Source organism: Elaeis guineensis, chromosome 12 (genome assembly GCF_000442705.2).
Source record: "Elaeis guineensis isolate ETL-2024a chromosome 12, EG11, whole genome shotgun sequence".
In the NCBI taxonomy this organism is placed as follows: Eukaryota; Viridiplantae; Streptophyta; class Magnoliopsida; order Arecales; family Arecaceae; genus Elaeis; species Elaeis guineensis.
The window spans coordinates 3,389,023-3,414,623 of NC_026004.2; the positions used below are offsets into that span (position 1 = coordinate 3,389,023).

The 25,601-nt window shown below is 47.4% G+C and overlaps 2 protein-coding genes across 2 annotated transcripts; one reads left to right on the forward strand and one right to left on the reverse strand.

Annotated features, from left to right (window-relative positions):
- Positions 1 to 1,365: 1,365 nt before the first annotated feature.
- LOC105055550 (3-ketoacyl-CoA thiolase 2, peroxisomal) lies at positions 1,366 to 10,028 on the reverse strand. The gene is made up of 14 exons (XM_010937381.3): positions 9,759 to 10,028; positions 9,200 to 9,276; positions 8,047 to 8,131; positions 7,838 to 7,964; positions 7,655 to 7,753; positions 7,522 to 7,589; positions 7,290 to 7,397; positions 7,123 to 7,200; positions 6,580 to 6,712; positions 6,396 to 6,492; positions 5,401 to 5,524; positions 5,192 to 5,300; positions 1,896 to 1,979; positions 1,366 to 1,796 (listed from the first exon to the last, which is right to left on the reverse strand). The coding sequence occupies exons 1-14, from the start codon at positions 9,843 to 9,845 to the stop codon at positions 1,687 to 1,689; spliced, it is 1,386 nt and encodes a 461-aa protein (XP_010935683.1). The 5' UTR covers positions 9,846 to 10,028; the 3' UTR covers positions 1,366 to 1,686.
- A 381-nt stretch (positions 10,029 to 10,409) lies between these two features.
- Positions 10,410 to 25,392, forward strand: LOC140852921 (uncharacterized). The gene is made up of 4 exons (XM_073246850.1): positions 10,410 to 10,658; positions 15,036 to 15,246; positions 15,326 to 15,909; positions 25,348 to 25,392. The coding sequence occupies exons 1-4, from the start codon at positions 10,410 to 10,412 to the stop codon at positions 25,390 to 25,392; spliced, it is 1,089 nt and encodes a 362-aa protein (XP_073102951.1).
- Positions 25,393 to 25,601: the final 209 nt, after the last annotated feature.

Here is a 25,601-nt window from a genome sequence, read left to right on the forward strand (position 1 = left end):
CCAAACTACGAGAGTCAGTCCTTCCTTTCCGATCTACGCGTGTCAAGTTGAAGAAATGAAAGCAACTTCATTCTTTTGTTGGTTTATGTTCTTCAGGTTTTTTTTATCCTTCAGGATCGACTACAACACAAATATCAAAGACGGTATGCTCTCTCTACTATTGTGTGTTTGTGCACCACTAATTGCCAATGTGTAGGATGGTTTGATGTGAAATAGACTTTGTTCCAAAACTAATTTGGCCTTCTTTCTCCATGAGGTATCATCAAAGCATGCCACTGATCCTGACGAGTGTTGTTAGAGCCCTGTCTACGTTGTATATTTATGATCAATGGAGACAAGCACAAGCCAAGTGATTAGCCTTCACGGCAATAAATGAAGAAGGCAGCCGAGTAAGGATGTTCTCTTTGTCGAAAACCAAGTACTTGATGATCTTGCGAGAGAGACAGAGAGAGAGAGAGTGAGAGAGAGCCTCTTGAAGTCTCCTTAGAAGTTCTGTTGATTTAGATGGCTGATTCTCCTCCACTAGCACTTGATAACGGGAGAGATGAGCAAGTCGGATACGGTGGAAATTTTGGAAATGTTATTTTTTAATATCCACTTAAACAAGTTTTAGTAAAAAAAATGAGACTTAAAAGAAGTCATTAGTCGATAGAGAAAAAAAATATTGGATTTATGATTTTTCGCTAATTAGGTGATAGGGTCTTGTGATTTGGTTAGGTACAAAGGAATAGAAGAGTCCATGAACAAAGCCCATCCCAGATTCTTTCTGCTAGCCTAAGCTCCTTTCCCTTGGAGGAGCCACCCCTAGTGCAGCCCTACGGCATAGGGCTGAATGGTCATTCAGAGGGATTGTGAGTGAGGCTCTGAGATAACCCTTCCATCTCTTGGGAGAGCTTCTTCTTGTCGGGAAAGCATACGAAGGAAGCCCCGTCAACCTCGTAGCGTTCGAAGAAGAACGCATGAAGGTATGGCTCCATACTTGCAAAGCTCCACCCAAAATCCGTGGTTGTGGTTCTTTGGATTCCCAAAAGTGTTCTTCAAAGGGTTTCGAGATATACTCCAACACTGTAAACCACTATTGTATGCTGATAAACCCCCCGTGCAAATTGTTCCCTTGATGTATGGAAGCCTCAAGGTGTGCCCCCTAGACAGACCGTGATCCAAGATTCGCGTCTCTTGATGTTGCGAGCGAAGAGAGGTAAAATCAAGTGGTTAACGGTCATAGGAGAATTGAGCAGTAGTTTAATCCAAGATCTGGTAATGACGGGTTTTGCACGCATGCTTTCCATCTTCATTATGCACGAAGAGATAATTAGCAGTTTTTATAACTATCTAGAAAACTATCTTGCAGGAGTGCCAGACAAATTCAAGTACAAAAGTCTGCAATATATTAGCAAAAGCATATTCAGAAAGAAGAACTTATGTCTATTAAGATTAATCCAGGTGTCATCCGGATTCTAGAGTTCTATAATAGTTGAAGCGCATCAGTTGGGATGCTCATGTTCCCTTAGATTCCATTGTACGGACAGTGCACTTCAACTTGCACAAGGGTGCTACCTACTCTGAGGTGTAATCTTGTTATTTGAGATGACCTCATCAGAAAAGGCAAGCCATGATCCAAAATACATTCTAAACCTTAGTTTATTGGTATTACCTTGACCCAATTTGTAATTTTGATGGGCGGCTCTACCGAGCATCCTTGGACAACAGGTTCTGTGACGGGATCTTCCGAGCATTGCAGAGTGCGTCAACTCCATCCCCTCTTTCAAAGACTGCGGCAGCACCCATTCCGGAGCCTGCATATATAATATAATAGGTAATTGCTCCAGTCAACACCGATCAATGCAACAGAGGGAGGGACACAATCACACGCAGATAAAGAGAGAGAGAGAGACCTATGCACATTGTAACCACTCCAAAACGGCAGTCTTTGCCCCTGCGCTTCATTTCATTAAGTAGAGTACTGACACATCGGGCACCTATGAAGAGAAAAAGCAGCCAAAGTCATCCTTTCTCCGCTCCTGATGCAAATTTGATACAAAGAAATGCAATAAAATTCCAACACCAAACACAGCATACACTAGCAACTCTTCACAGGCCAGTGACCACTCAGAATCCTTGTGTAGCTGCATTAAAAAGTTTCTTGCGAAATGGCAAATATGGAGTAAAAGAACCAGAATAGCAAACATCAGTCCATGGTAGGGAGAACAATGGTCTTTTAGCATTGAAGCCAGTCTTCAGGTACTAGAATACAGAAGCCAGTCCTCAGCAAACCTATGATATAATATTGAAAAGAAGATGGTGGTATACACATTATAGAACTTAGTTATTTTTGGTTGGTCAAAACTTGAGAATGTGAACAACTGCACTTTGTGTAATACATTGAAGACGATGTAAACAAATGTTCACTGTCATATTTGAATGGTCTCCTAGTAATGGATAGCATATGAACATGTAAAGGATCCATTTGCAATTTCATGGATTACTTCGTTCTGCCGAGACAATTAAAATCACAAAACTAGTTTTATATAACCTTTGTTGCAGAAAAATTAAGAATTCTATGTTCCATAAACATCAATCAACTTCTATCCATACTCTGGTCCACTACAAGAAAAGATACGACCACATTTATTTTTCTAATGTCAGTCTGCAATTACCAACTAATTCCAGCTTTTCCAAGAGGTCAAATGATCCAACAACCTGAAGTCCTCTTGTATTTTCTTCTTCTGAATCAAAGTTGCGCTCAAGCTTGGACTTTTGATTGCATGATTTACATTGTTGATCATTATTAACACATGTTATAACAAACTGATCAAAATTCTGCAGCGCGTGACCGTGGTAGTTCTAAATGCTAGGTAAAAAAAAAGAAAAAAAAACTATTGTATCTTCCTCATCAAGCTGTTCAACTTGTAACCAGACAATGCACTAGCAAAATACCTCTAAAATATTGGATTTTTGGCATTATATTTCTTTAAATGTTAAAGACTATAATGAATTGCCTGCATTTTTCATTTAGATGGCCTATCATTTATTTTAAATTAACAGAAGCACTGGACTGAAATCCCCCAACAGGATTACAGCTTTGTGCTCTCTTGCATATCTGTCAATTATTTATTCTCCAGCACCATTTTTTTTTTTGCTGTTATTTGTAAGATCCATGGGAAACTAGCACAGCAGGATATATCTGGTTGGCCCATTTCTCATCACAAAAGGATGACGCATGTGATAGAATATAGTGGAATCAAGTAATCATGGATCATCTTTGGCTCTTAGCAAAATCTTCTATCAAAGACAAAACTCTTGAGTGGTGCAAGAAGATCAGATCAGGACATTGTCTGTCTCCACACCAAAAGCATTGCACATGGCATGTTCTAGTAATTAAATAGTCGCAGTAAAGGAGACAACAAACGTTGCATAACTGTATGAGAGACAACAATATAGGAAACAAAGGCAGGCAGAAGAAAAATAAAGGAAAGAAGGAAGAAGGGAAGGTAAAAAGAAAAAGGAAAAAAAAAAACAGAAGGAAGAAGAAAAAAGAAAGAAAGAAAGAAGAAAAAGAAACAAACAAAGAAATCATGGTAAAGATGCAGAGAGCACCTACCATGATGCTCAACCTGAATGGCCATCAGGACAGGAAAATGGGGCGTTCCATTTCATGGACAAACTAGGGCATCCCCTGCCCAAAGGATTTAAAACCATGCTGACAGAGTACCCAATCATGAAATTTCCCATACGATTTAACAGGAAGTAGTTGAAGTATGTCACATGGAAAAGATAAACACAAAAGTCAGTGCAATCTATATTTAAAACCTGTATGTAAAATTACATACTAGGAGCCATTTGAAAGTCTCAATCTACTGCATTATGTTGGATGCAATGTCTAAATGGTGAATAGAAGAAAAATAACATATTCACTCTAATTAAAGCCAAATAGACTGAAGGAATCACTTTAAGAACATCATTGACTTCCACAGACTTAGTCCTTTCCAAGGATTTAGCAAAAGAACATCCTAGGACATAAGATGAAATCAAAGTCACTTAGGAGTAAATCAAATCACATGGGTAGTGCAAAGGTAGAGGAGAAACATAATATGATGCTATGCATCTCACAAAGTGATTTCATCATACAGACACTGAAAAGATACAGTTGACTCATAATTAAAACCAAGTACTGAAGACAAGAACAACCTGATCGACACAGGAAAGTGGACCCCAGAAAACCCTTTCTAAAGACAGAGGTGATGAATAGCATAGTAATGCCTGATTTATGACATAGTTTTAGTGAGAAATACCGGAAGAATATCAAAGATACTAATCCAAGACCAACATCAGCAACCTATATCTCATCCTTGTTATTCCAAGAGAACTAAGTGGCATGTGAGAGCATTATAGATAGCAATCAGAAATCACACTCCACAGGCATTGGAGGAATATTTTGTTTAGATAGCAACCAGAACACATATCACGCACCTAAGCATTTGTATATATCATAGACAGAATTAATACAAGTTGCATCCAATTCTTGCAATTACTTGCATTATTTTTCAAGTTGCTTAGTCTTGTCTTGGGAATTCGATTAAGTTCTCTTTTTTCAGGGAAGGATGTAGTTTAATTTCATCAGTATACGAAAATAATCCTCTGCAGTGTGATGGGAAATGTGATGCTGCAAGTTACAGGGAAAAGATAGTGCCAACAAACGTCCAATAAGGATCGCTAAAGATATGTAGTCATTCTTCCCATTATAAAGCCAATTTGCAGGTCTCTGAAGTCCATATTGTCCAATGATCCTCTAGTATAAGTGCAGAAATTTGGTTGACAATGAACATAATCATATTTTCTGGGATGACAGTTCTGATTAGGTTTGTTAGGTCAAGTAAGAATAGTAGTTCCTGACTTTATGAACTCTGCATGATGTCAACCAACTTAACATTCAGGAACTCTCTAGCTAAATCAATATGGAGTTACATTTTGATACTTATGCCATATTATATACTGTTATATCATCAAAAACTTAAGATTACCAGATTATTCAGATTTAGCAGATGAATGGTATCATCGTAAGATGAAAATATAAAAAAAGTAAATCAACACAAAATATGTCTAGCATCATATGCTATCTAATAAGAGAATGTCATCCCAATGAACTCATGTGGGACCTCCTAATGATTAGATGTAATTATTCGGACATTACCTGTTGCACCCAACGGATGCCCAAGAGCAATTGCACCTCCATTTACATTTACTTTTGCTGGATCCAGCTCCAGCTTCTTGCAGCAATAAACAAATTGAGAGGCAAAAGCCTACATAGAAGACAATAATAAAATTCAGAATTTCAAATCAATTTCATATTAGTGAAATGTAGCACAGAATAAAATCACAACAGTTGCCCTAAACTGTTACCTCATTTAATTCAAAGAGGTCGATATCTTCAATCTGAAGACCAGCAGATTTTACTGCAGCAGGTATTGCAACAGCAGGACCGATGCCCATAACAGCAGGATCTACTCCCACTGCTGCAAAACTCCTACAAGGATCGAACATAAATGTTATACATTATACAACAACAAATCAGCAAGAATGTTGTTAAATAAAACCCCCAAGTTAATGGACACAACTTATGGGCAAGATGCCGAGACAAAAACCAAAATAATATGTATCCAAATTGTGACAAAATGGCATGGATGATGTCTGAAAGAGCAAATCCAGAACAGATATTGGAGAGAATATATATAAACATATTTATAATGACTTCTGGAGAAAACAAGAAGAAAAACTCTAGTACGCCTATGGCTTATCCTATTCACGAAAAAGGGTTGGCTTTATATATGAACATTTGCCAAAGTCTATAAATGTTCTACCACCGTTCGTCCACATGATGCCAACTCTCTCAATTGGTGCTGAATTTTGTGAGTTCTTAGCATAAAAATGGTTTAACCATCAGATCTAAAAGCACAATTGGTGGATAGAGAATCTATTTATCGATTATGGTATTTTAACTCATTCAATCAGCAAACAGCAGACTGCCTGGACTCAGAAAAGAGTTTAGTTGAAGAAGTAAAAGTGCAGGGTCTGATGTAGGAATGAAAGAATCATCTCTACAAAAAAATTCTAGTAGTTGTGACTAGTTGATGCTAGTCAGTATCATCAAGGATAACCAAAAGGCCAAGGTGATTTATTGATTGCAGCTGATTGTGGCAGAATCAAATTGTGAATACTTAAAATTATCCTAAGATGAGTAGACCTAGTAAGATGGACTAGCACAGCCAAGACCAAAATATAGACCTAGCTACATCAAACCAGCATGCTACAATAGTTAGTTAACCCAGCCAGTTGAATTAACTTTGTTCAATTGCATATATAAGTTGCCAACATATTCATGAGGGAAGGTTCTAAACCTGAATACACCAAATATGGGGAACCCCTTCTTGATGGCTACATCTCTCCTCATGAGGAGGACTGCTGCAGCGCCATCACTCACTTGACTAGAATTGCCTATAATTACACCATCGAAATAAGCATCCATATCCACAGTACAACCTGATGCCCAGGCAAATGCATAGAAAAGAAATGCTTCATTACCAGCAGTTGTGCTCCCATCTTTTTGAAATACGGGTTTGAGCTTTGCAAGACCTGACAATGATGTCTCTGGCCGAATTCCATCATCCATAGATATTGTCACTTGTTTTTCGTCTCCAGTTTTTGGGTCTACAATCTTCACAAATAAGTACCACCAAATCAATCATTAGCCAATTTTCTTTAACAAGAAAAGAAAGCAAGATAACTTGAGCCCCAAGAATGGGAATGTCTACTAAAGAAGCTGGTGCAAGCATATACAGATGACTGCTCTACTCATTGTCATTCCAGAGCTTTCTATGTTCTAATGCATGACATTTAAGTTACTGCGAATGATGAAATCACCAGTCATCCAGTGATAAACTTTTTTTTGGCTTAAAGAAGTTGGAATTTAACATTCATTAGCTTAATTACATCTTGTATTTTACCACCCAACTAGTTGAATGTGGCAACTGCCACTTTGCAACAGTCCATCTGCATCATTGAATGAGGATATGAATTTTTTAAACATGGGAGGCATTGAGATTGGACCGTCTAGCAATATCTCACCTTGGTGACAACAGGAACGATTTCATCTCTAAATTTACCAGATGCAGTTGCAGCAGCTGCCCGCCTATGAGATTCAACCTAACCACAATTTTCAAGACAAGAATATAATTTAACACAAGAGAAATATCATCATCTCAGACCAAGTTATACACTATCCAAAAACTCACAGCAGCCCAATCTTGTTCCTGTCGGGTTACACCATAACGACAAGCAACATTTTCAGAGGTAATTCCCATGGGAAGGAGACAATCTTGAGCTTGCTGAAGTGTTTTTACCTGAAACATCCACAAAAATAACAAAAAAGAGTGCCTGATAGCCACCTCCAAATAATCTTATCCAAAAGCAAGAATAGTGTGAAGTTTGCTGACATCTGAAGCAAAAAATAAATCACAGACATACTTTTGGATTTATTGACCCTTCCCAAGAAACTACATTTGCAGTCATAGATTCTAGCCCAGCACCAATGCCTGCATTGGTAAATGAAATTTAGCACTGGGAGCTTGAATGAAAATAAGACAAAGCATAAACTCACCAATATCATAAAACCCAGCTTTTATGGAAGCAGCAACATCAGCAACTGCCTGAAGGCCAGATGAGCATTGCCGGTTAACAGTTCTGACAGGCACAGTTTCTGAAGGATTCCATAAAATAATTTTCATGTTAGTGGGCATAACAATAAGTGTTAAATTCATATTAAACAAGGAAATGAAAATACCAGGGAAACCAGCATAGAAAGCTGCCATCCTGCACTCAGTGGCTCTTTGAGAGCCTGGTGCCAAGACAGTGCCAACCACAATATCACCGACTTCATTTGGATTCAGTTTAGTCTTGTCCAACAATCCCTGTTATTATGAATGACAGCATAAATAAAAGCTAAGAGAGTTGCCAAATCATGTGAGAGTAAAAAGTTGAAAAATAGCAAACCTTAAGAACAGTTGCTAGCAGGTCCTCAGGGTATGTATCTTTAAATCCTCCTCGCTTGGACTTGCAAATTGGAGTTCGATAAGCACTATATCACATGGACAAGAGAATAAAAATTAGCTAGAAAATATATGATTGTACTTGACTACTCGTAATATAATAATAATAACAAGCATGATAAATTGTTGACACAAGATACTACAGTTCACTTTCCGCTATGGTAAATCAATATAACAAGTCTGATGCCCCAAGAAAAAAAGGATAAGGTAAATCATCAGAGAAGCATTGAACATGATGTCAACAAAGTGGATAACAAAGGCTAACATGATGTAAGCACATTAAAACAACATAAAAAATTATGAAGAGAACCTATAAAATCATATATGTTGCAGTTTAAGATACCCACAATTCCACGTTTTGGGCCCAAAATGCCTTTCAGATGATAATATACCATTTTAGTTTTCCATGGTACTCTTGAAGGCAGTACCATGTTCTTCCATTTCTATCAGGGGAGGAAACCTGTGCGAAGCAACGAAGGAAGCAGAAGTGGCAAAAGACCACAAATAATGAGGAAAAAAAATGATACGTTTGAAACCTCAATAACATAAAACAATGAGACGCACGTTAGAAAGTGGGTAACTGAGGCCATCAAATACATTATATTATCTAAACATGCCTGACATATTAGATTTAATGATTTCGTCCTCTGTCAAGTAGGATAACCTTGAAATGTGCCAAAATAAAAATGGTGTAGCTAACACCATCTTGTCTGTAGTAGAAAAGGGACCAATTCCCATATATTTTTGGAACATTTCCTATATGTTTCGTGTTAGCAGGGAAATGATTTTCCATTTGCGAAGATTATATACCATTAACAACACATATTTACCTCAATTTGCCAATATTTAAAAAGATGATATCTAGTATAGTCTATGTTGATTGTGGACTAGCATCCCCAATCTCAAATAATTCAGGCATATGCTCTATGTCTTTCTTGCAACGTAAAAACAAAACAAACTGTTTCTCTTTCTGAAGAGCAAATTGTACTATATTTTGAAGGAAACCGCAATTCTAAATGATGAATACGAGCTACAGATCAAAAGCCCCAAATTGTAAACGAAAACCAAACAGTGGATCGCATATCGAGATAACTTACGCCACAACAACGACATCATCTCCAAAGCAAGAACTCCTCTGATACGCTGTACTATCGCCAGCAGCACAAATAGAAGCCTGCCCAGAAATCGCCAATTCTCTAATGTAAGATAAATAAATATGACAGCAAGTAAAGAAATAAACAAGAAAGGACCTCCCAACCAAAATAAGCAAAGGTTTAGGCCCCAATCCCAAAGAGAGAGGCCCAAAACGTTGGAATTAGATTCCACAACCGTATCCGAATAAACGAAGGATCCACTTCCCAGCAACAGATCAAATGGCATCTAGATTCTCATACCCTCGGTCGGAAACACAACCAAGAAAACCTAAAATTCGAATCAGGATACGGACGAAACACAACCAAGAAAACCTAAAATCTGAGTCAGGATACGGACGAAAGATATCTAACATTCCGGAGCCTACGAAACGTAAATATCGAAACCAAGAAAAAGCAACCGAAGAAGAACTGAAGGCCAGGGAATCCAAACCAGAAATCCTCCAAGGGATAGAAAGGAAAGCCTAGAGACCCACGAAAATTCGAGAGGGAGGAAATAAATTACCGATAGCATAGACGATTCATCGAGGGAAGGAGTGGAAGGTTGGAGGTGTTGGAGGAGGACTCGCTGCCTGTTGATCGCCTTCTCCATCTTTTCTCCCTTCGATTCTATCTACCGCGCTCTCGTTTTCTTATTCTCCCTTCCTGCCGATCCCGGGTGGAGATATTAATCCCTGGACCGCTGGACGAAGCGGCAAGCTATTGCGGAAAGAGAAGCAGAGTCCTCCGGAAGGGCCCTGCGATGGACCTTTGTATCCTCGAGGTCGAGTGCACCATCTCCGAGGGACGATACGATGCTATGGGGACCAAAAATATTATCGAAGCCGTCTATGCCACGTGGAAGGAGTCCAATGGTTGGTCTATTTGAAGGGGTCGGGTGTTCGCCTGGTATATGGCCTCGTAGTCATGATATAAAACAACAATGATGAACTGCCACGTGGAAGAAAGAAGTCATTGGGTGCCAAGTTTGGGCTCCGATTCTGCGAACCACCACTTGCCCTGCGCGCCCATCATGTTCTCGAACAGAGGAGGGCCAAGGCGTTGAGAAAGATTTTTTATTCTTGAATGTCCGCATAAATGAATATTCGTAGACGGGCGGGTGATTCGACGAATGGCAACGACCACGTCTCCTTCGTCATCCCGCATTTGATTTTTTATGCGGATCATTGCGGGATGGGATAAGGAGGAGCTGAAACACTGCGGGAGGGGGACGGTGTGGTCGAGAAGGTGCGAACACCGTAGGTGGGACGTGGGTAGGCGTGCCGGCAATAGCTTAACTGTTTTTGGCGTTTTGTATCGCGGCGAGCGCCGCCTCTTAGCTGTGGGAAGGAATAACGAGGATAGGGATCCGCCACCGATACATTCAGCTCGGGTGGGAGGCTGCCCCATGCGGGTAGGACATACTGTATGTTGTGGGTTGGATATCGAGAGATTGAATTTTAAAAATCTCGTATCGATCATAGTTGAGAATATCTGCTGTTTAAAAATATAAATTTTTTTTTATTCACGTGAGATATTTTTTACGGGACAAAATTGTGAAGAATGAGATTCTCAATCCCTCATAGGAATGCATCCCGTCTCGAAACAGACAATACCTTACGTGATCTGATAAAGAGAGAAAGTTCGTACTCTTAAATACATAGTCTCAACATTGACACGTCAGATAGGAGAATCCGTCTCCGCATCCACTCATAGATCTTCTCGATTGAAGGGACTACGTCTTTTGCGGTGCAAAATCGTGAGGAGCGGGATTCTCAACGTCTCATAGAGATACGCTCCGTCTCGAAATGGATAATACCTCACGTGACCTACGGTAAGGGGGAAAAATTTTATACTCTTAGATGCGTAGCTTCAACATTGTGTATGAGTACGGTTAGGGTTAATGACACAGTCATAAGAACCTATGATGTGCGTATGAAGCGGTGTATCAATGTAATAAGGAGGGGTTTGCATTGTAGTTGCAGAGAGCAACAACATGGGAAGGAGATGTGCAATTCATCCATCATTCTCATCTCTCTCCCTTATCTAGCTTAGACGTAAGGTTATGATCAATTTTTATCCCGGCTCGATCATCCTATCAGCGGTCAAAGCCTCTTTCTCGGGGGTTGTGCATGAGAGAGAGAGAGAGAGAGAGGAAATAGTGGTAATATGCGGTCTAAATTATGCTATTGGAAATCTGCTACCATCCGTCACATGCGAAGCACGCATAGATCCAACGATAGGTTAAGCCTAGACCGGGCCCTCGAATAGAGTGGGCTTGAATATGGCCAAGTTTAAGAATTATTGGACTATAAACTATGTACATTAAACATATCATTAAACTTCCTTTTTTTTTTTTTAAGGGTCAATTGCTTCTCATATCATCTCACTAGTGGAAGCATAATTTTTTGCAAACTCTAAGGCTTTTATGTACTACCGGGAGAACTCTATATTAAAACATCGTAATACATATAAAAGAATAAATATATAGTTGTTTATTTCTCCTATAGCAACGTATGCATCCCCTTTGTTCTTATTATTTAAAAAACATTTGATATATTATAGAATTTCTAATACCAAAGAATGTTTAAGTATGTCCCCACGAATATATTGCTCTACTGTACATATGTTGAGTCAAAATAATATACACATTAAGTAGTCCGCTAGTATGGTGACACATGGCGAGTTCCAACTGCAGAAAAGTGGGGCCTATAGATAGGGAATTATTGCATGCACCGGGTGTAAGTGAATCAGGGCAAATTCCAAAGCATATGCACGATTGAAAGTGCACAATCGAGAATCGGTGAAATACAAAGGGTCTAAGTTCGTCAAAAATAATTTTGATGATAATGTCAGAGAGAACAGAGATGATTCAAGATACGTCGTATGGGATCAGAACTCAAAAATGCTTGCTACGAGGGGCTCGTCGTTATTTGAGCCATTCATTTTTGGTGTCGAGTTTCATACTGTATGGGCTGATGTATTGTGTATGATCCGGGAGCTAAAAGTTGATAAAATTATCATTGAGGGAGATTCGATGGTTGTCATCAATGGGATCAGAGGGAGAGCCAAGTATCGTGAGGCTCATCTGCTCCTCGAAGATATCTAGAGGATGTTTGGTCAATACACTGTGGCGTTCATTCCGCATGTGTTTTGAGAGATCAACAGTACAGAAAATTGGATGGTTTCTTTCGTTACTAATCATTCTGATGATGATTAGAACTGGCGTCTTGGTGTTGCTTATTTTTGGAGTTTAAAAAAGATATTTTTTTAATTTTTTATATTATATTTATATTAAAATTATATGATCGTCCGTATGTATTAAAAAAAAAAAACAACAGATCGCATTGCCTGTTATCCGCCGTGAGATTTGTGCGGTCCAAGTGCATCTGGTGCATGCAATGCGGAGGCCCTACGGACGGCGGAGACGGTGACGGTGACGTGTCTCGGGATACGATTCCGGAGGCAGACGTGACTTTTGGGCTCCGTTTCCTTCCCGCAGGCGATCCGTTGTGGGGACTCCAACAGCATTGTGTGGTACTGCTGCAGTGCTGGGGCCCAGATCATGAATGTGAATTTGGATCAGCTCTTGCAAATCCGTGGAGAGATCATCAAAAAAATTCTGACAAGTGAGTGCAATCATATCACGTGTAAGGGTTATCCACTTGCGAAGTTGCACCGGTACATTCCTGTGATATAATAATAAAATAAAAATAGCACTATTTTAGAGGAAAATGCCAAAATAATATGACCCTTGTAGCGGCCGATCGTCTCGTCGTCCGATCACCGGGAACATGCACCTACAAAAATGAGAAGTCCACACTGATCGGAGGCGGCTCCGACGGGGACCCTCCGACGGTGAAGTCAGAGAGGTGACTGGGCAACAGTGAAATGAAGACAGAGAGCTCAATCGAGGGAGAGGGAGAGAGGAGCGAGCCTGTGATTTTGGAGTCGAGAAGTGGGGGGAGTCGATCCCTTGCACTGTTGCCTTCTCCGAGTTATATAGTGGAGCACGGTATGGCGCCGTCATTAATGGTGCAGACAAGTGAGGAATTGTCAACTCACTGTAGATTGTCAGAGTCGCCGTGAAAGTATCATGTCGCCGTGGGGCTATCAAATCACCAGGGTTGACAATGCCCTCGGCGGGACAATGCCCCTAGATGGCCGTGCCGCATGTTGCTGTCAGAACTGACAAGGTCTGGCGGCTGTACGGCGATCAGAGGAGTCGACCGACCCTAGGTCGGTGGCCAGCTGAGTGGCGTCGGGCCCCTCCATTGGTCGGTGAGTCTTACGTGAGTCGGCCATCAGACCTCCGGGTTCAGTCGGTCGGGAAAGGTATGCCCGACATATCCTCAGTCGGTGATGGGCCGTCAATTGGCCGGCGAAGGCGCCCGTCAGTCGGTCGCTCCGGCCGTCAGTCGGTCGGTCGGTCCCTTCGACCGTAAGTCGGTCGGTCGGTCCCTCCGGCCGTCGGTCGGTCAGTCGGTCGGTCGGTCGGTCCCTTCGACCGTCGATCGGTCGGGCGGTGGGTATTCCCCAACAGTTGCCCCCCTCCACTCCTGAGTCGGACGGTGAGCTGGCCGATGCTTTTATTTGGGCAGCAACCATGGGCGAACAGGAGTGGATTCGTCGCATGCCAGATTCCGACCGTACCGCGGGTTGATCCGATGTCAGGCATCTCATAAATGCCAAGCGATTCGCTGGCGTCAGACGTATAGTCGGTGTCAGATGTCACATCGGCGTCAGGTGTCAGACGTCGCGTTTTGTCGTCGTCAGACGTCGCGTCGGTGTCAGGAGGTCGGGTGCCGGACGATGCGGTGTTAGATGATCGGATATCCAGCGTCGATTCTGGGAGCGCAGGGCGCTGTCAGGCGTCCCATCGGGAACGCGAATCGACGCGGGCGCATTAATGCGGAACCGCGGCCCCGCTTGCCGCGTGTCGAAGGTGGTTGGCCGGCGCCCCCCGCATTTAATATGGGCAGTGCGGCCGTCCTGGGATGGGGCGCGCCGAATCCTCAGGCCACCCGGAAGCCGCCACGTGTCGCACATCCGTGAAGCTTCGGTCGGCGCGGAGACATCTCGGCCGTCGGACGGTCCTATATATATAGGACCATCCGAACCCAAGACCTCACTATCGCCATTTTGCTGCCGAAACTCTGTCCGGGCGATTTCTCAGTCGTCGCGGGCAGAGCTTTCCTGCTTCCAGAAGAGTTTCTTCCGGTTCGTGGTCTTCCTTTCATCCTCTTCTTCTTCTTCTTCGCCTCTCCTTCTTTCTCTTCTCTTCTCCTTCTTCTTGTTCGGTTCCGGTGTAATGGCCGGGAATCCGACTCGGGGAGCTCGGTCGGGAAATCTGACTGACGACTCCCGGTCGACTCCGAAAGTTGAGGTTTCCTCGCTTTCGGGGCCGAATGTTGATCGGCTTCGGGAGCAGTATTGCATCCCGGAGCAGTTTCAACTATCCGCCCCAGGGGCCGGCGGTCGGGTTAACAGCCCTCCACCCGGCCAGCTGACGTTGTATGTCGAAGACCTTCGCGCGGGTCTTCGGCTCCCGATTCCGGAGTTCGTCCGGAATCTGTTGAACTATTACGGACTCTGTCCGGCGCAACTAGCGCCGAACTCCGTCCGTCTCATAATTAGCTTTGCACTGTTGTGTCAGCTCTTGCCGACCAACCCTCGCATTTCGCTCTTCCGGGCCTTCTTTGTGCTCCGACCCCACCCTAAAGCCCGAGGGTGGTGGCTCTTCAACCCCCGGAAGGGCCTTTCCTTCATCACTGGTCTTCCATCGTCCATTCATGGGTGGAAGAACCGGTTTTTCTTTGTGTCTTCTCCATCCTCTTGGGGCTTTCCTTCCCACTGGGGCGTGCCTCGAACTGAAGCCAATGACAACAGCCGGGTGGAGGCGGACGACCGGGAGGACTTCCACCGACTAAAAGATATGTCGGTCCCGAAGCAGAGGGAGCTTGTTACCGAACAAGCTCTCTATGACGCCGGCTTGAGCTTGGTCCCCCGACTAGGTATCGCCCGATCCCCCGGTCTCCTTTTCATTCGGCCCTTAGTCCGGTTCTTTGATTAACACTTTTGTCGGTATCGCAGGGACACCTCCAAGAATGCGGCCGACAGACGTCGAGATTCGGCAATTCGCGACAAGGAAGAGGCCAGCATCGGGGGCCGGTCCTTCGCGCCCTCCGAAGAGGCCTGCTCCAGCGGCGCTGATCGTCGAAGCGTCGATGACCGACCAATCGGAGCCCGTCATAGCGCTTGCGGCTCCGGCAGCGCGTGCGGAGGAGAGGCCGGTGGAAGAAGCGGCCGAAGGAACGTCGGCTGCCTCACCGGCAACAGTGGAGCCGGATGACGTTCGGGAAACCGAACATCATCCGGCGGCGTGTGTGGCCGCAACGGGGGGTGCTGGTTCTACTTCGAGCATCCCCTCGCTGCCGGTTCCGTCGGTCGGAGCGGCCGATCGAGGGAAAGCCCCGATGGACCCCGCGGACGAAACAAGGTCGGGGAGCCACTCTGTGCCGCCCAGCGCACAGTTCCCCGAAGGGGCGTCGGCGTTGGCCGACCACAACCTGGCGAGGAGGTTGTGCCAGGGGATCCTCCTCCCGGCCGACGTGGAGTCGCTGAGGTCTCGACAAGTGACCGAAATGCTATCCAAGTTCTACCCGACCATGGTCGAGGTAAGCTTTGTATTGCCTTCTTTCTCCTTAGAATTTTTCTCACCATGTGTTCCTGACAAAGCGCTCGCAATGGTAGCTAATCTACACAATGTCGGAGCTCGAGGCCGGATACCGGAGGTTCGGGAACGTCCGGGCGGCTTGGAAGGAGAGGTCGGCGGCGGCCGAAGCTGAAAAGGCAATGTTGGTCGACCACCTACAGCAGTCGGCCGACCGGGAGGCCAAGTTGGTAAACGAAGTCTCCCGGCTCGGGTCCGAGCTAAGGTCGGCCAAGAAGGAGGCCAGACACAAGGGCCGGGCCGTGCGTCGTCTGCGGCACGAGCGGGACGGCGTTGCCGCCGAACTCCAAGGCGAGCGCGAGCAGCTTTGGGTCAGCCTGGAGAAGCTTGCCAAGGCTGAGGAGGAGCTTTCGATCGCCCAGGCCGATGCTGACATAGCGAAGGCGGAGGCAGAGTCGGCGAAGGACGCGCTCGGCCGGGCGGAAGAAGAGGCAAGGTCGGCGAAGGAGTTGGCCAGTCGGGCGGTTGAGGACTTCCGGGCCTCCGACCAGTATCGGGAGGAGATGCTCGAGTCGGGCTTCGCCTCGTACCGGGTGGGGTACGAGGACGGTCGGGATGCGGTCCGAGCCTTGTACCCGAAGCTGGACCTTAGCAGCATCGTCCCACCGGGGGCCGAGGAGGAAGCTACCGAGGAGATGGCCGACCAGCCATCGGGAGGCATCGTCGCTGCGGAGGAAGCCGTCCCGGAGCAAGTGGCGCCGACTGTCAGTCCCCCACCGACCGAAGGTCCAGCTTCAGCCGTCGACCCGGTGCCGATCGTGGCCGACACACCGGTCATCCCCGATCTTCCGTCGGTCGAGGAGATCGACTCAGAAGGGTGATCGGGCCTTGCCGACTTTCTTTTGTTTTTTCTGTTTTTGAAATACTTGTAATCGGGCTTCGACCCGACTTTGTAAACTTTCTTTCAACTTTGAATGAAAACTTCTTCCACTTTTTCCTTTGTCTGTTTCTTTCAAATGTATGGTTGAATGCCTTCGTGAGTCACTAACTTATGTAAGTCGCTAACTCACATAAGTCGGTAGGACGTTCGACAACTCGTGCCGCTACGAAGGTGGGGTAAGTCCCGACTTTGGATCGGCTTCTGATAGTCAAGGTCGTCAGTCGGGCGCATCTGTTGAGTCGGGAGCCGACCGAACGTGGCAAAGGTTCGGTAGTCGGGTCTCCACTGACGCGTTCAGTCGAATGTCGTCCAGCGCATTCAGTTGGGGAAACGACGACAAGTCGGATCCCGATGCACTTGCGTCGGGTATTCATGCTGTGCCTTTTGATATACGGTGGTAAGCCGAATATCGTCCGGCCGGTCGTGGCTCGGTCGGCAAGCCGTGGATGCGACTAAGGTCGCGTTGTGCGATAGACGGTGGTAAGCCGAATATCCTTCGACCGGCCGTAGCCTGGTCGGGAGTCGCGACGTCGGTCGCGTAGGCATTTCGCCTCTCTTTGGTCGGGGCCCGATCGGCTTGTTAGCCGACGGTTTGGCCCGAAAGTTCGATCGTAGAAGGAGTGTCAACTCCCATCAATGTAGATGCATCGGTCCTCGCAAGAGTCCGATGTGTCGTCAAAGGTCGAAGGAGTGTAACTCCCGTCCACATGGGTGCATCGGTCCTTGTAAGGGTCCGATGTATCGTCGACCGTCGAAGGAGTATCAACTCCCATCCATCTGGGTGCATCGGTCCTTGTAAGGGTCCGATGTATCGTCGACCGTCGAAGGAGTGTCAACTCCCGTCCATCTGGATGCATCGATCCTTGTAAGGGTCCGATGTATCGTCGATAAGGTCGTCGGTTCCAGGTGGACACTAAGTCCGCATTGGTATGTCGGGGCTTGACCTTGGTGAGCGCCGATCATTAGTCGAAGAGTTAAAACTCCGAGATTTCAAACCGAATTTGTATTCCGACTGGACAATTACAAAGTTCACGGGTAATACAACTTTAAGTTGTCGGCATTCCAAGTTCGGGGAATGGGTTTCCCCTCAAGGGTCTCCAGTCGGTAGGCCCTCGGACCATAAGTGTCTGCTACCTTGTAGGGCCCTTCCCAATTCGGAGCCAACTTCCCTTGGTCCAGGAGCTTCGAGACCTCTGCCTTCCTCAGGACTAAGTCACCAGGCCTGAGAAGCTTTGGTCTGACCTTGGCGTTGTAATACCGAGCGACCTTCTGTCGGTACGAAGCCATGCGAACTTGAGCCTCGTCTCGTAGTTCGGGGAGGAGGTCTAGGTCGGCCCTCCGACATTCGGAGTTGTCCGGCTCTTGATACCGCTCGACTCTTGAAGATGGCAGTCCAATCTCGAGCGGGATCATGGCCTCCGTTCCATAGGCCAAGCTGAAAGGCGACTCCCCGGTCGGAACGCGGGGGTTGTTCGGTAAGCCCACAGAATGGAGCCCAGCTCGTCGACCCAGAGGCCTTTGGCTTCGTTTAGTCGGGTCTTGAGTCCGTGGAGCAAGGTCCGGTTGGTCACCTCGACCTCGCCGTTGGACTGTGGGTGCCCGACTGAAGTCAGTTGGTGCTTGATGTGGAACGTGGCGCAGAAGTCTCTGAAGTCCTGGTTGTCGAATTACCGTCCATTGTCGGTGATGATCGTATGCGGCAACCCGAACCTGAAGATGATGGACTTCTGGATAAAGTCCTCCATCTTCCTCTCGGTAATCTGCGCCAGGGGCTCAGCCTCCACCCATTTAGTGAAGTAGTCGATGGCGACGACTATGAACTTCCTCTGACCCGACGCTGGTGGAAAAGGACCGAGAATATCGACCCCCCACTGGGCGAAGGGCCATGGAGCGACAATAGGAGCAATTTGGCTGGCCGGTTGGTGTTGAATATTGGCATACTTTTGACATGGCTCGCACCTCCGGACCAACTCGGCCGCGTCCTTCTTCATGGTAGGCCAGTAGTAGCCCTGTCGCAGGACTTTGTAGGCCAGGGACTTGCCCCCCAAGTGGTTCCCGCAAATTCCTTCGTGCACCTCTCGGAGAGCGTAGTCGGCGTCGGTCGGTCCCAGGCACCTAAGCAAGGGGAGGGAGAACGACCTCTTGTAGAGTCGGCCATCCATCATTACATATTGAGAGGCCGACCATCGGAGTCGCTTGGCCTCCGCGGGATCTTCGAGGCCGATCCCGTCGGTCAGATACCGAATGATCGGGTCTATCCAACTTGGTTCGGCCGTTAGCTGCTATACTTCTTCGACCCGATCGATGCTCGGCTGCTCGAGGTTCTCCACGAATGTCCGACCCAAAGAGTCGAAGGCCGATGTCGCCAATCTTGAGAGTGCGTCGGCACGGGCGTTCTCCGACCTAGGGATGTGGAAAATTTTAAAATACCTGAGGCGTGTCACGAGGTCCTTCACTTTCTGAAGGTATTTGACCATGGTCGGATCTCGCGCCTCGAATTCGCCCTTGACCTGCCCCACGATCAGCTGAGAGTCGAAGAATGCCCGGAGGCTGTCGACGCCCAGTTCTTTCGCTATCCTCAAGCCAGCGAGGAGTGCCTCGTATTCGGCTTGGTTGTTGGAGGCCTTGAAGTCGAACCGGAGGGCGTACTCGGTGACCACCCCATCCGAATTCGTGAGCAGGAGCCCGGCCCCGCTTCCCTGAGCGTTTGAAGCTCCATCGATGTGGAGTACCCAGGTGGAGATCGGGTCTGGCTCGGAGACCGCGTCTCGTCCTGGATCTTCAGCTCCCGACCCTTGGTCGGTTGTCGGGCACTCGGCGATGAAGTCGGCCAAGACCTGAGCCTTCAAGGCAGGCCTTGGCCGGTACTGAATGTCGAACTCGCTGAGCTTCATCGCCCACTTCGCGAGTCGTCCAGATGTGTCCGGTCGGCGCAGTATCACCCTCAAGGGCTGGTTGGTGAGCACCATTATGGCATGAGCCTGGAAGTATGGACGGAGTCGTTGCGCGGAGACAGTCAGGGTGAAGATCATCTTTTCCGTCTCCGAATACCTTGCTTCGACGCCGTAGAGCACCTTGCTGATGTAGTAGATAGGCTGATGGGTTCGGTTCTCGTTTTCTCGGACGAGCACCGAACTGATCGCCTCAGATGATGTGGCCAAGTAGAGATACAAGGTTTCCCCGACCTGCGGCTTTACGAGCAGCGGCGGGGAAGCCAAGTACTTCTTCAGGTCTTCGAAGGCCCGTTGGCACTCATCCGATCAAGAAAAACCGTTTGCGTAGTGCAAAGTTTTGAAAAACGGGAGGCACCTTTTAGCTGATCGAGAAATGAATCGGCTGAGAGCGATGATTTTTCCGTTCAGCTGTTGGACCTCCTTCTTGGTGTTCGGATGACGCATGTCGAGGATTGCCTTTATTTTCTCAGGGTTGGCCTCAATCCCTCTCTGAGAAATGAGGAATTCGAGGAACTTCCCTGAGGTCACCCTAAAAGCGCACTTGGTCGGGTTGAGCTTCATTCGGTGTCGTCGAAGGGTGTGGAAGGTCTCCTCGAGATCCTGAACATGATCCGGGATCTGCTCGCTCTTCACCAGCATGTCGTCCACGTACACCTCCATGTTGCACCCGATCTGGTCTTTGAAGACCTTATTGACAAGTCGCTGGTAGGTGGCGCCGGCGTTCTTCAGTTCGAAGGGCATCACCCGATAACAGTAGAGGCCTTTGGGAGTCACGAACGTGGTATGCTCCTCGTCTTCAGGCGCCATCCGGATCTGGTTGTATTCGGCGAAGGCGTCCATGAAGCTGAGCAGTCGGAATCCGGACGTCGCATCCACCAGCTGGTCGATCTTGGAAAGTGGGAAGCTATCTTTTGGGCAGGCTCGGTTGAGGTCGGTGTAGTCGATGCAGATCCTCCACTTCCTGTTGGCTTTTTTGACCATGACAACATTCGCGAGCCAATCGGGATACGTGGATTCTCGGATGAAGCCCGCTTCGAGTAGCTTGTCCACTTCTTCGTCGATGGCCCTCTGCCTCTCTGGAGCGAAGGACCTTTTCTTCTGCCTCACCGGCCTCATCGTTGGGTCAATGTTGAGTCGGTGGGTTATTGTTTCTGGGGGGATGCCCGACATATCTGCTGCCGATCAAGCAAATATGTCGGCGTTGGCCGTCAGCAGCTCCGTCAATCGTCGTCGTTCGGGGTCGGGCAGTCGGGACCCGACCCAAATCTTCCGATCCGGATTTTCTGCTATCGGGATCGACACGAGCTGCTCGGCCGGCGAACCTCGCTCTTCCTCCTCTCGTTGGTCCAGCTTGTCGATTGTCAGGGAGCCCTTCGACTCATCGTTTTGAGCGGAGATCTGGAAGCACCGTCGGGCGAGCTGTTGATCCCCGCGCATCTCCCCGATTCTATTTTTGGTCGGGAACCGAACGAGGAGATGGTACGTCGAGACGATCGCTTTGAGGGCATTCAGTCCAGGTCGTCCGAGGATGGCGTTGTAGGCCGAAGGAACTTGGACGATCGCAAAAGTTAAGTGGACTGTGCTTTGCCGTGGTTCGGTGCCGGCCGTCACGGGCAGGATAATTTCTCCCTCTGTTGTGACAGCATCTCCGGCAAAGCCGATCAAGGGCATGGAGACCCTCTTAAGTCGGTCAGTTGACAGTTGCATCCGGGAGAAGGTCGAGTAAAACAAAACATTTGTCGAACTTTCATTATCAACAAAAATTCGTTTTACATCATAATTTGCTATTGTCGCCGACACAACAACAGCATCGTCGTGGGGAGTTTGGATGCCCCGAACGTCATCCTCCGTAAAGGTGATTACGTCATCCGTGCGCGGCTTTTTCGTCGGCTCCCCTCCTGCAGACGTTCCCGGGCCCAGCCGCTTGGAGATCATGTTGATGACTCCGGCCGTCGGCTGATTAGTCGGCGCCTCTTCAGTCGGCTGGGGTCGTCGATCGGCAACTGGTTGGGTCGGCGGACCCTTTCAAAATTTACCGAGATACCCCCGGCGGATGAGAGCTTCGATCTCGTCCTTCAGCTGGATGCACTGCTCGGTGTTGTGGCCGTGGCCTCGATGAAATCGACAGTACTTCCGACGGTCGAGGCCTTTTGCCTTTAGAGGCGGAGGCCGTCACAGGTATTCTTCCCCCTCGATCTCTATTAGAATCTGTGCACGAGGAGCGGAAAGAGGAGTGTAGGAGTAATACCTGGGGCGTGCCGGCCTCGGGGTCTGTTGTCGGGATGACTTTGGGATTCGTCGGGGCGGCGAGACCCGACTATCGATCAGGGGCCTGCTGGGTTCGGCGGGTTCCCGACCTTTCCTCCGCTTCTCCTTCGGGCCTCTAGGTTCGGCCAAGCGTCGGTCGGATGCTCCTTCATCCGCGCGCATATACTTGTATGCGCGCTCCAGTAGCTCGGCGTATGTCCGGGGGAGGGTCTTGTCCAGAGAGTAGGTGAATCGGGATGCCCTCAGCCCCCGCTTCATGGCTGAGATAGCCATGTCTTCGTTGAGATCCCGGACCTCAAGCGTGGCCGTGTTGAATCGCGCCACGAAGTGTCGGAGCGTCTCATTTTCTCCCTGTTTGAGGGAGAAAAGGCTGTCCGACGTTCGCGGCAGCTTTCGGCTGGTGCTGAAGTGGGCTACGAACGAGTGCTCGAGCTGCCCGAAGGAATGAATACTTTTCGATCGAAGACCGGAGTACCAGGCCCTGGCAGCCTTGCGGAGTGTGGCGGGGAAACCGATGCAAAAAAGAGCATCGGTTGCCCCTTGAATCGTCATGAGAGCTTTATAGCTCTCGAGGTGGTCGACTGGGTCGGTGGAGCCGTCGTATGGCTCCACGTGTGGCATCTTGAACCGACTGAGAATCGGTTCGTCGAGAACTAGTCGGGAGAGAGGTTGGGCGGTCTGGAAATCGACGTCATTCGAAGACTTCTGACCGTCCATCTGCAGCTGCGCGAGTCGGCGGTCGATTTCCTCGAACCGGCGCTCGTAGTCGTCCGCTCGTCGATGCTGGGAGACCCCGGGAGTGGAGTCTCCGAAAGATTCCGAGAGTGAGGCCGACGGCGTGCGCGGTCGTTTCTCCTTCCTTGCCCGTTCCAGCGGGGAAGGAGAGGGCTGCTGGGACCGTCGGTCATCACGCCAGGGCCGCTCCTCCTCTTCTCCGTGGGAGCGCTGTTGAGGGCGCTCGCGCGGAGGCGACGGGGATCGACGCGGTCGTCGGCGGCTGCTCCTGGAGGGCATCGGACGGGCCGCCGGTTGTTGCTGGAGGCTCTTGACCGCATCCATCAGTACGGTCATCTGCCGTACGATTGCCGCGATCTGCGCCTCCGTGGTCACCGCGGGGTGCGGAGAGCTGGGCTCCGCCGCCGACGGCGGCGGGGAGGTCTCTTCCCGGTGGGAAGAGCGCCTCGCCGACCCGGTGATCCTCGATCGTTGGGCTCTTGTCTTTGTCATTCCCCCCCTACCTGGCGCGCCAATCTGTTGCGGCCAATCGCCTCATCGTCCGATCGTCGGGGAACGTGCACCTGCAAAAACGAGAAGTCTACACTGACCGGAGGCGGCTCCGGCGGGGACCCTCCGACGGTCAAGTCAGAGAGGTGACTGGGCAACAGTGAAATGAAGACAGAGAGCTCAATCGAGGGAGAGGGAGAGAGGAGCGAGCCTGTGATTTTGGAGTCGAGAAGTGGGGGGAGCCGATCCCTTGCACTGTTGCCTTCCCCGAGTTATATAGTGGAGCACGGTATGGCGCCGTCATTAATGGCACAGACAAGTGAGGAATTGTCAACTCACTGTAGATTGTCAGAGTCGCCGTGAAAGTGTCATGTCGCCGTGGGGCTGTCAAATCACCAGGGTTGACAATGCCCTCGGCGGGACAATGCCCCTAGATGGCCGTGCCGCATGTTGCTGTCAGAACTGACAAGGTCTGGTGGCTGTACTGCGATCAGAGGAGTCGACCGACCCTAGGTCGGTGGCCAGCTGAGTGGCGTCGGGCCCCTCCGTTGGTCGGTGAGTCTTACGTGAGTCGGCTATCAGACCTCCGAGTTCAGTCGGTCGGGAAAGGTATGCCCGACATATCCTCAGTCGGTGATGGACCGTCAATTGGCCGGCGATGGCGCCCGTCAGTCGGTCGCTCCGGCCGTCGGTCGGTCGGTCGGTCCCTTCGACCGTAAGTCGGTCGGTCGGTCGCTCCGGCGGTCGGTCGGTCGGTCCCTTCGACCGTAAGTCGGTCGGTCGGTCCCTCCGACCGTCGGTCGGTCGATCGGTCCCTTCGACCGTCGGTCGGTCGGTCGGTGGATATTCTCCAACAACCCTCATCCTCACATTATTATAGAAGAAAATGCCAAAAAAATATGACCCACATTATCGGAAGATCAGAGGCAACAATGAGGCAACAATAAAAAAGGTTAAACATAACATGACCAGTTACTGATAAGACTTCCGGACGGACTAACTTGGGCGCTTCTGAACTTTCATCAAGGTTCTTCAGCTTTGAGTCATTCAAATCCTATATTGTTTTGAAAAAGGATTTGCATGATATCTTTCATGAACGACTGATCTTCTTTCATGACATCGTTCGTTGAATCTCGTTTGGCATAGATCACACAGTATTTTAAATTTATTCTATTCAACCATCTAAATAGATCTTAAAACAATCACTGTGCAATCCAATGATGGATTTACACGATGGGAGGTGGATCTTTCTTTTGCACACAAAAAGAGTTTCATAATAGGATAGCATTTATAGCGTATGAATCTAGTTAAAAAAAAAATTAAGATACAAATCCTTCGAGGATCAATTCAATAGAGAGAAATGCTATCAAGGAGATGTATTATAGTTGTCTTGATTAATTTTTTTAGCTCTTGCTACAAATTTAAATCATTTTTAGTTGTTTAAAATGGCTTGAATCTTGTAATACATGCTTCTCTATTTTTTTGCCTTATTTCAATTTTTTAATAAAATAAATATAGAGAAATCCATTTTGCTCTCAAAAAAAGTTTGTACCTGTTGATGTAAGGCTCAAAATCTGAAATAGAGTGGATCGAATGAGATTGGAGCGATCATTGCGATCCGATGGGAGCTCTTCCAATCTATAAAACCGTCAAAAAATTGGATGAGGATTTTTCGATTCTTAATCTTTCGATACTTAAGTCAGTTCCAGTCTGAAGAATAGGGATGGAAAAAAGTAGAAAAGCAAGAGAGATCGAATGAAATTGGAGGAGGACTGAGTAAGAGCCAAGATTCTGGTCCAGTTTTCTACCGACAGAGTCTCCCTTAGTTTCAAAGAACTGGACTTACTGATGAAGGATCCCTGACCCTCTATTTATAGAAAGATTTAGGAGGCCGTTCCAGAGATTATTAGGCCATTAGAAGAGTTTGTTAAGTGGTTAGAGAGCTACCTGTAAGTGAGTTGGTATACAACTGTACATATGAACTGGACATGAGATCATACATGACTGTATCTACCAACCGTATATGAGATCATTGCCAGTTGTGGCTTTATTGCAGAAACCACCGCTGACGTTCGTGGAACGATTAAGTCTGTCAATATAGCAGTTCACTTTGGTAGGTGACTGGGATGAAATAGAGACTAGTTATAATAATCATCCCGGATATAAGAGACACCGTGATTTAGATTGGTAAATACCTAATCTAAATATTCCTTTATCAGCTGAGTCATTTCGAACATATAGAATATCAGAATATCTCTTATTCAGGTCAGTAAAATATCGATCTGAATCTGCTTATTGATAAATTGATTT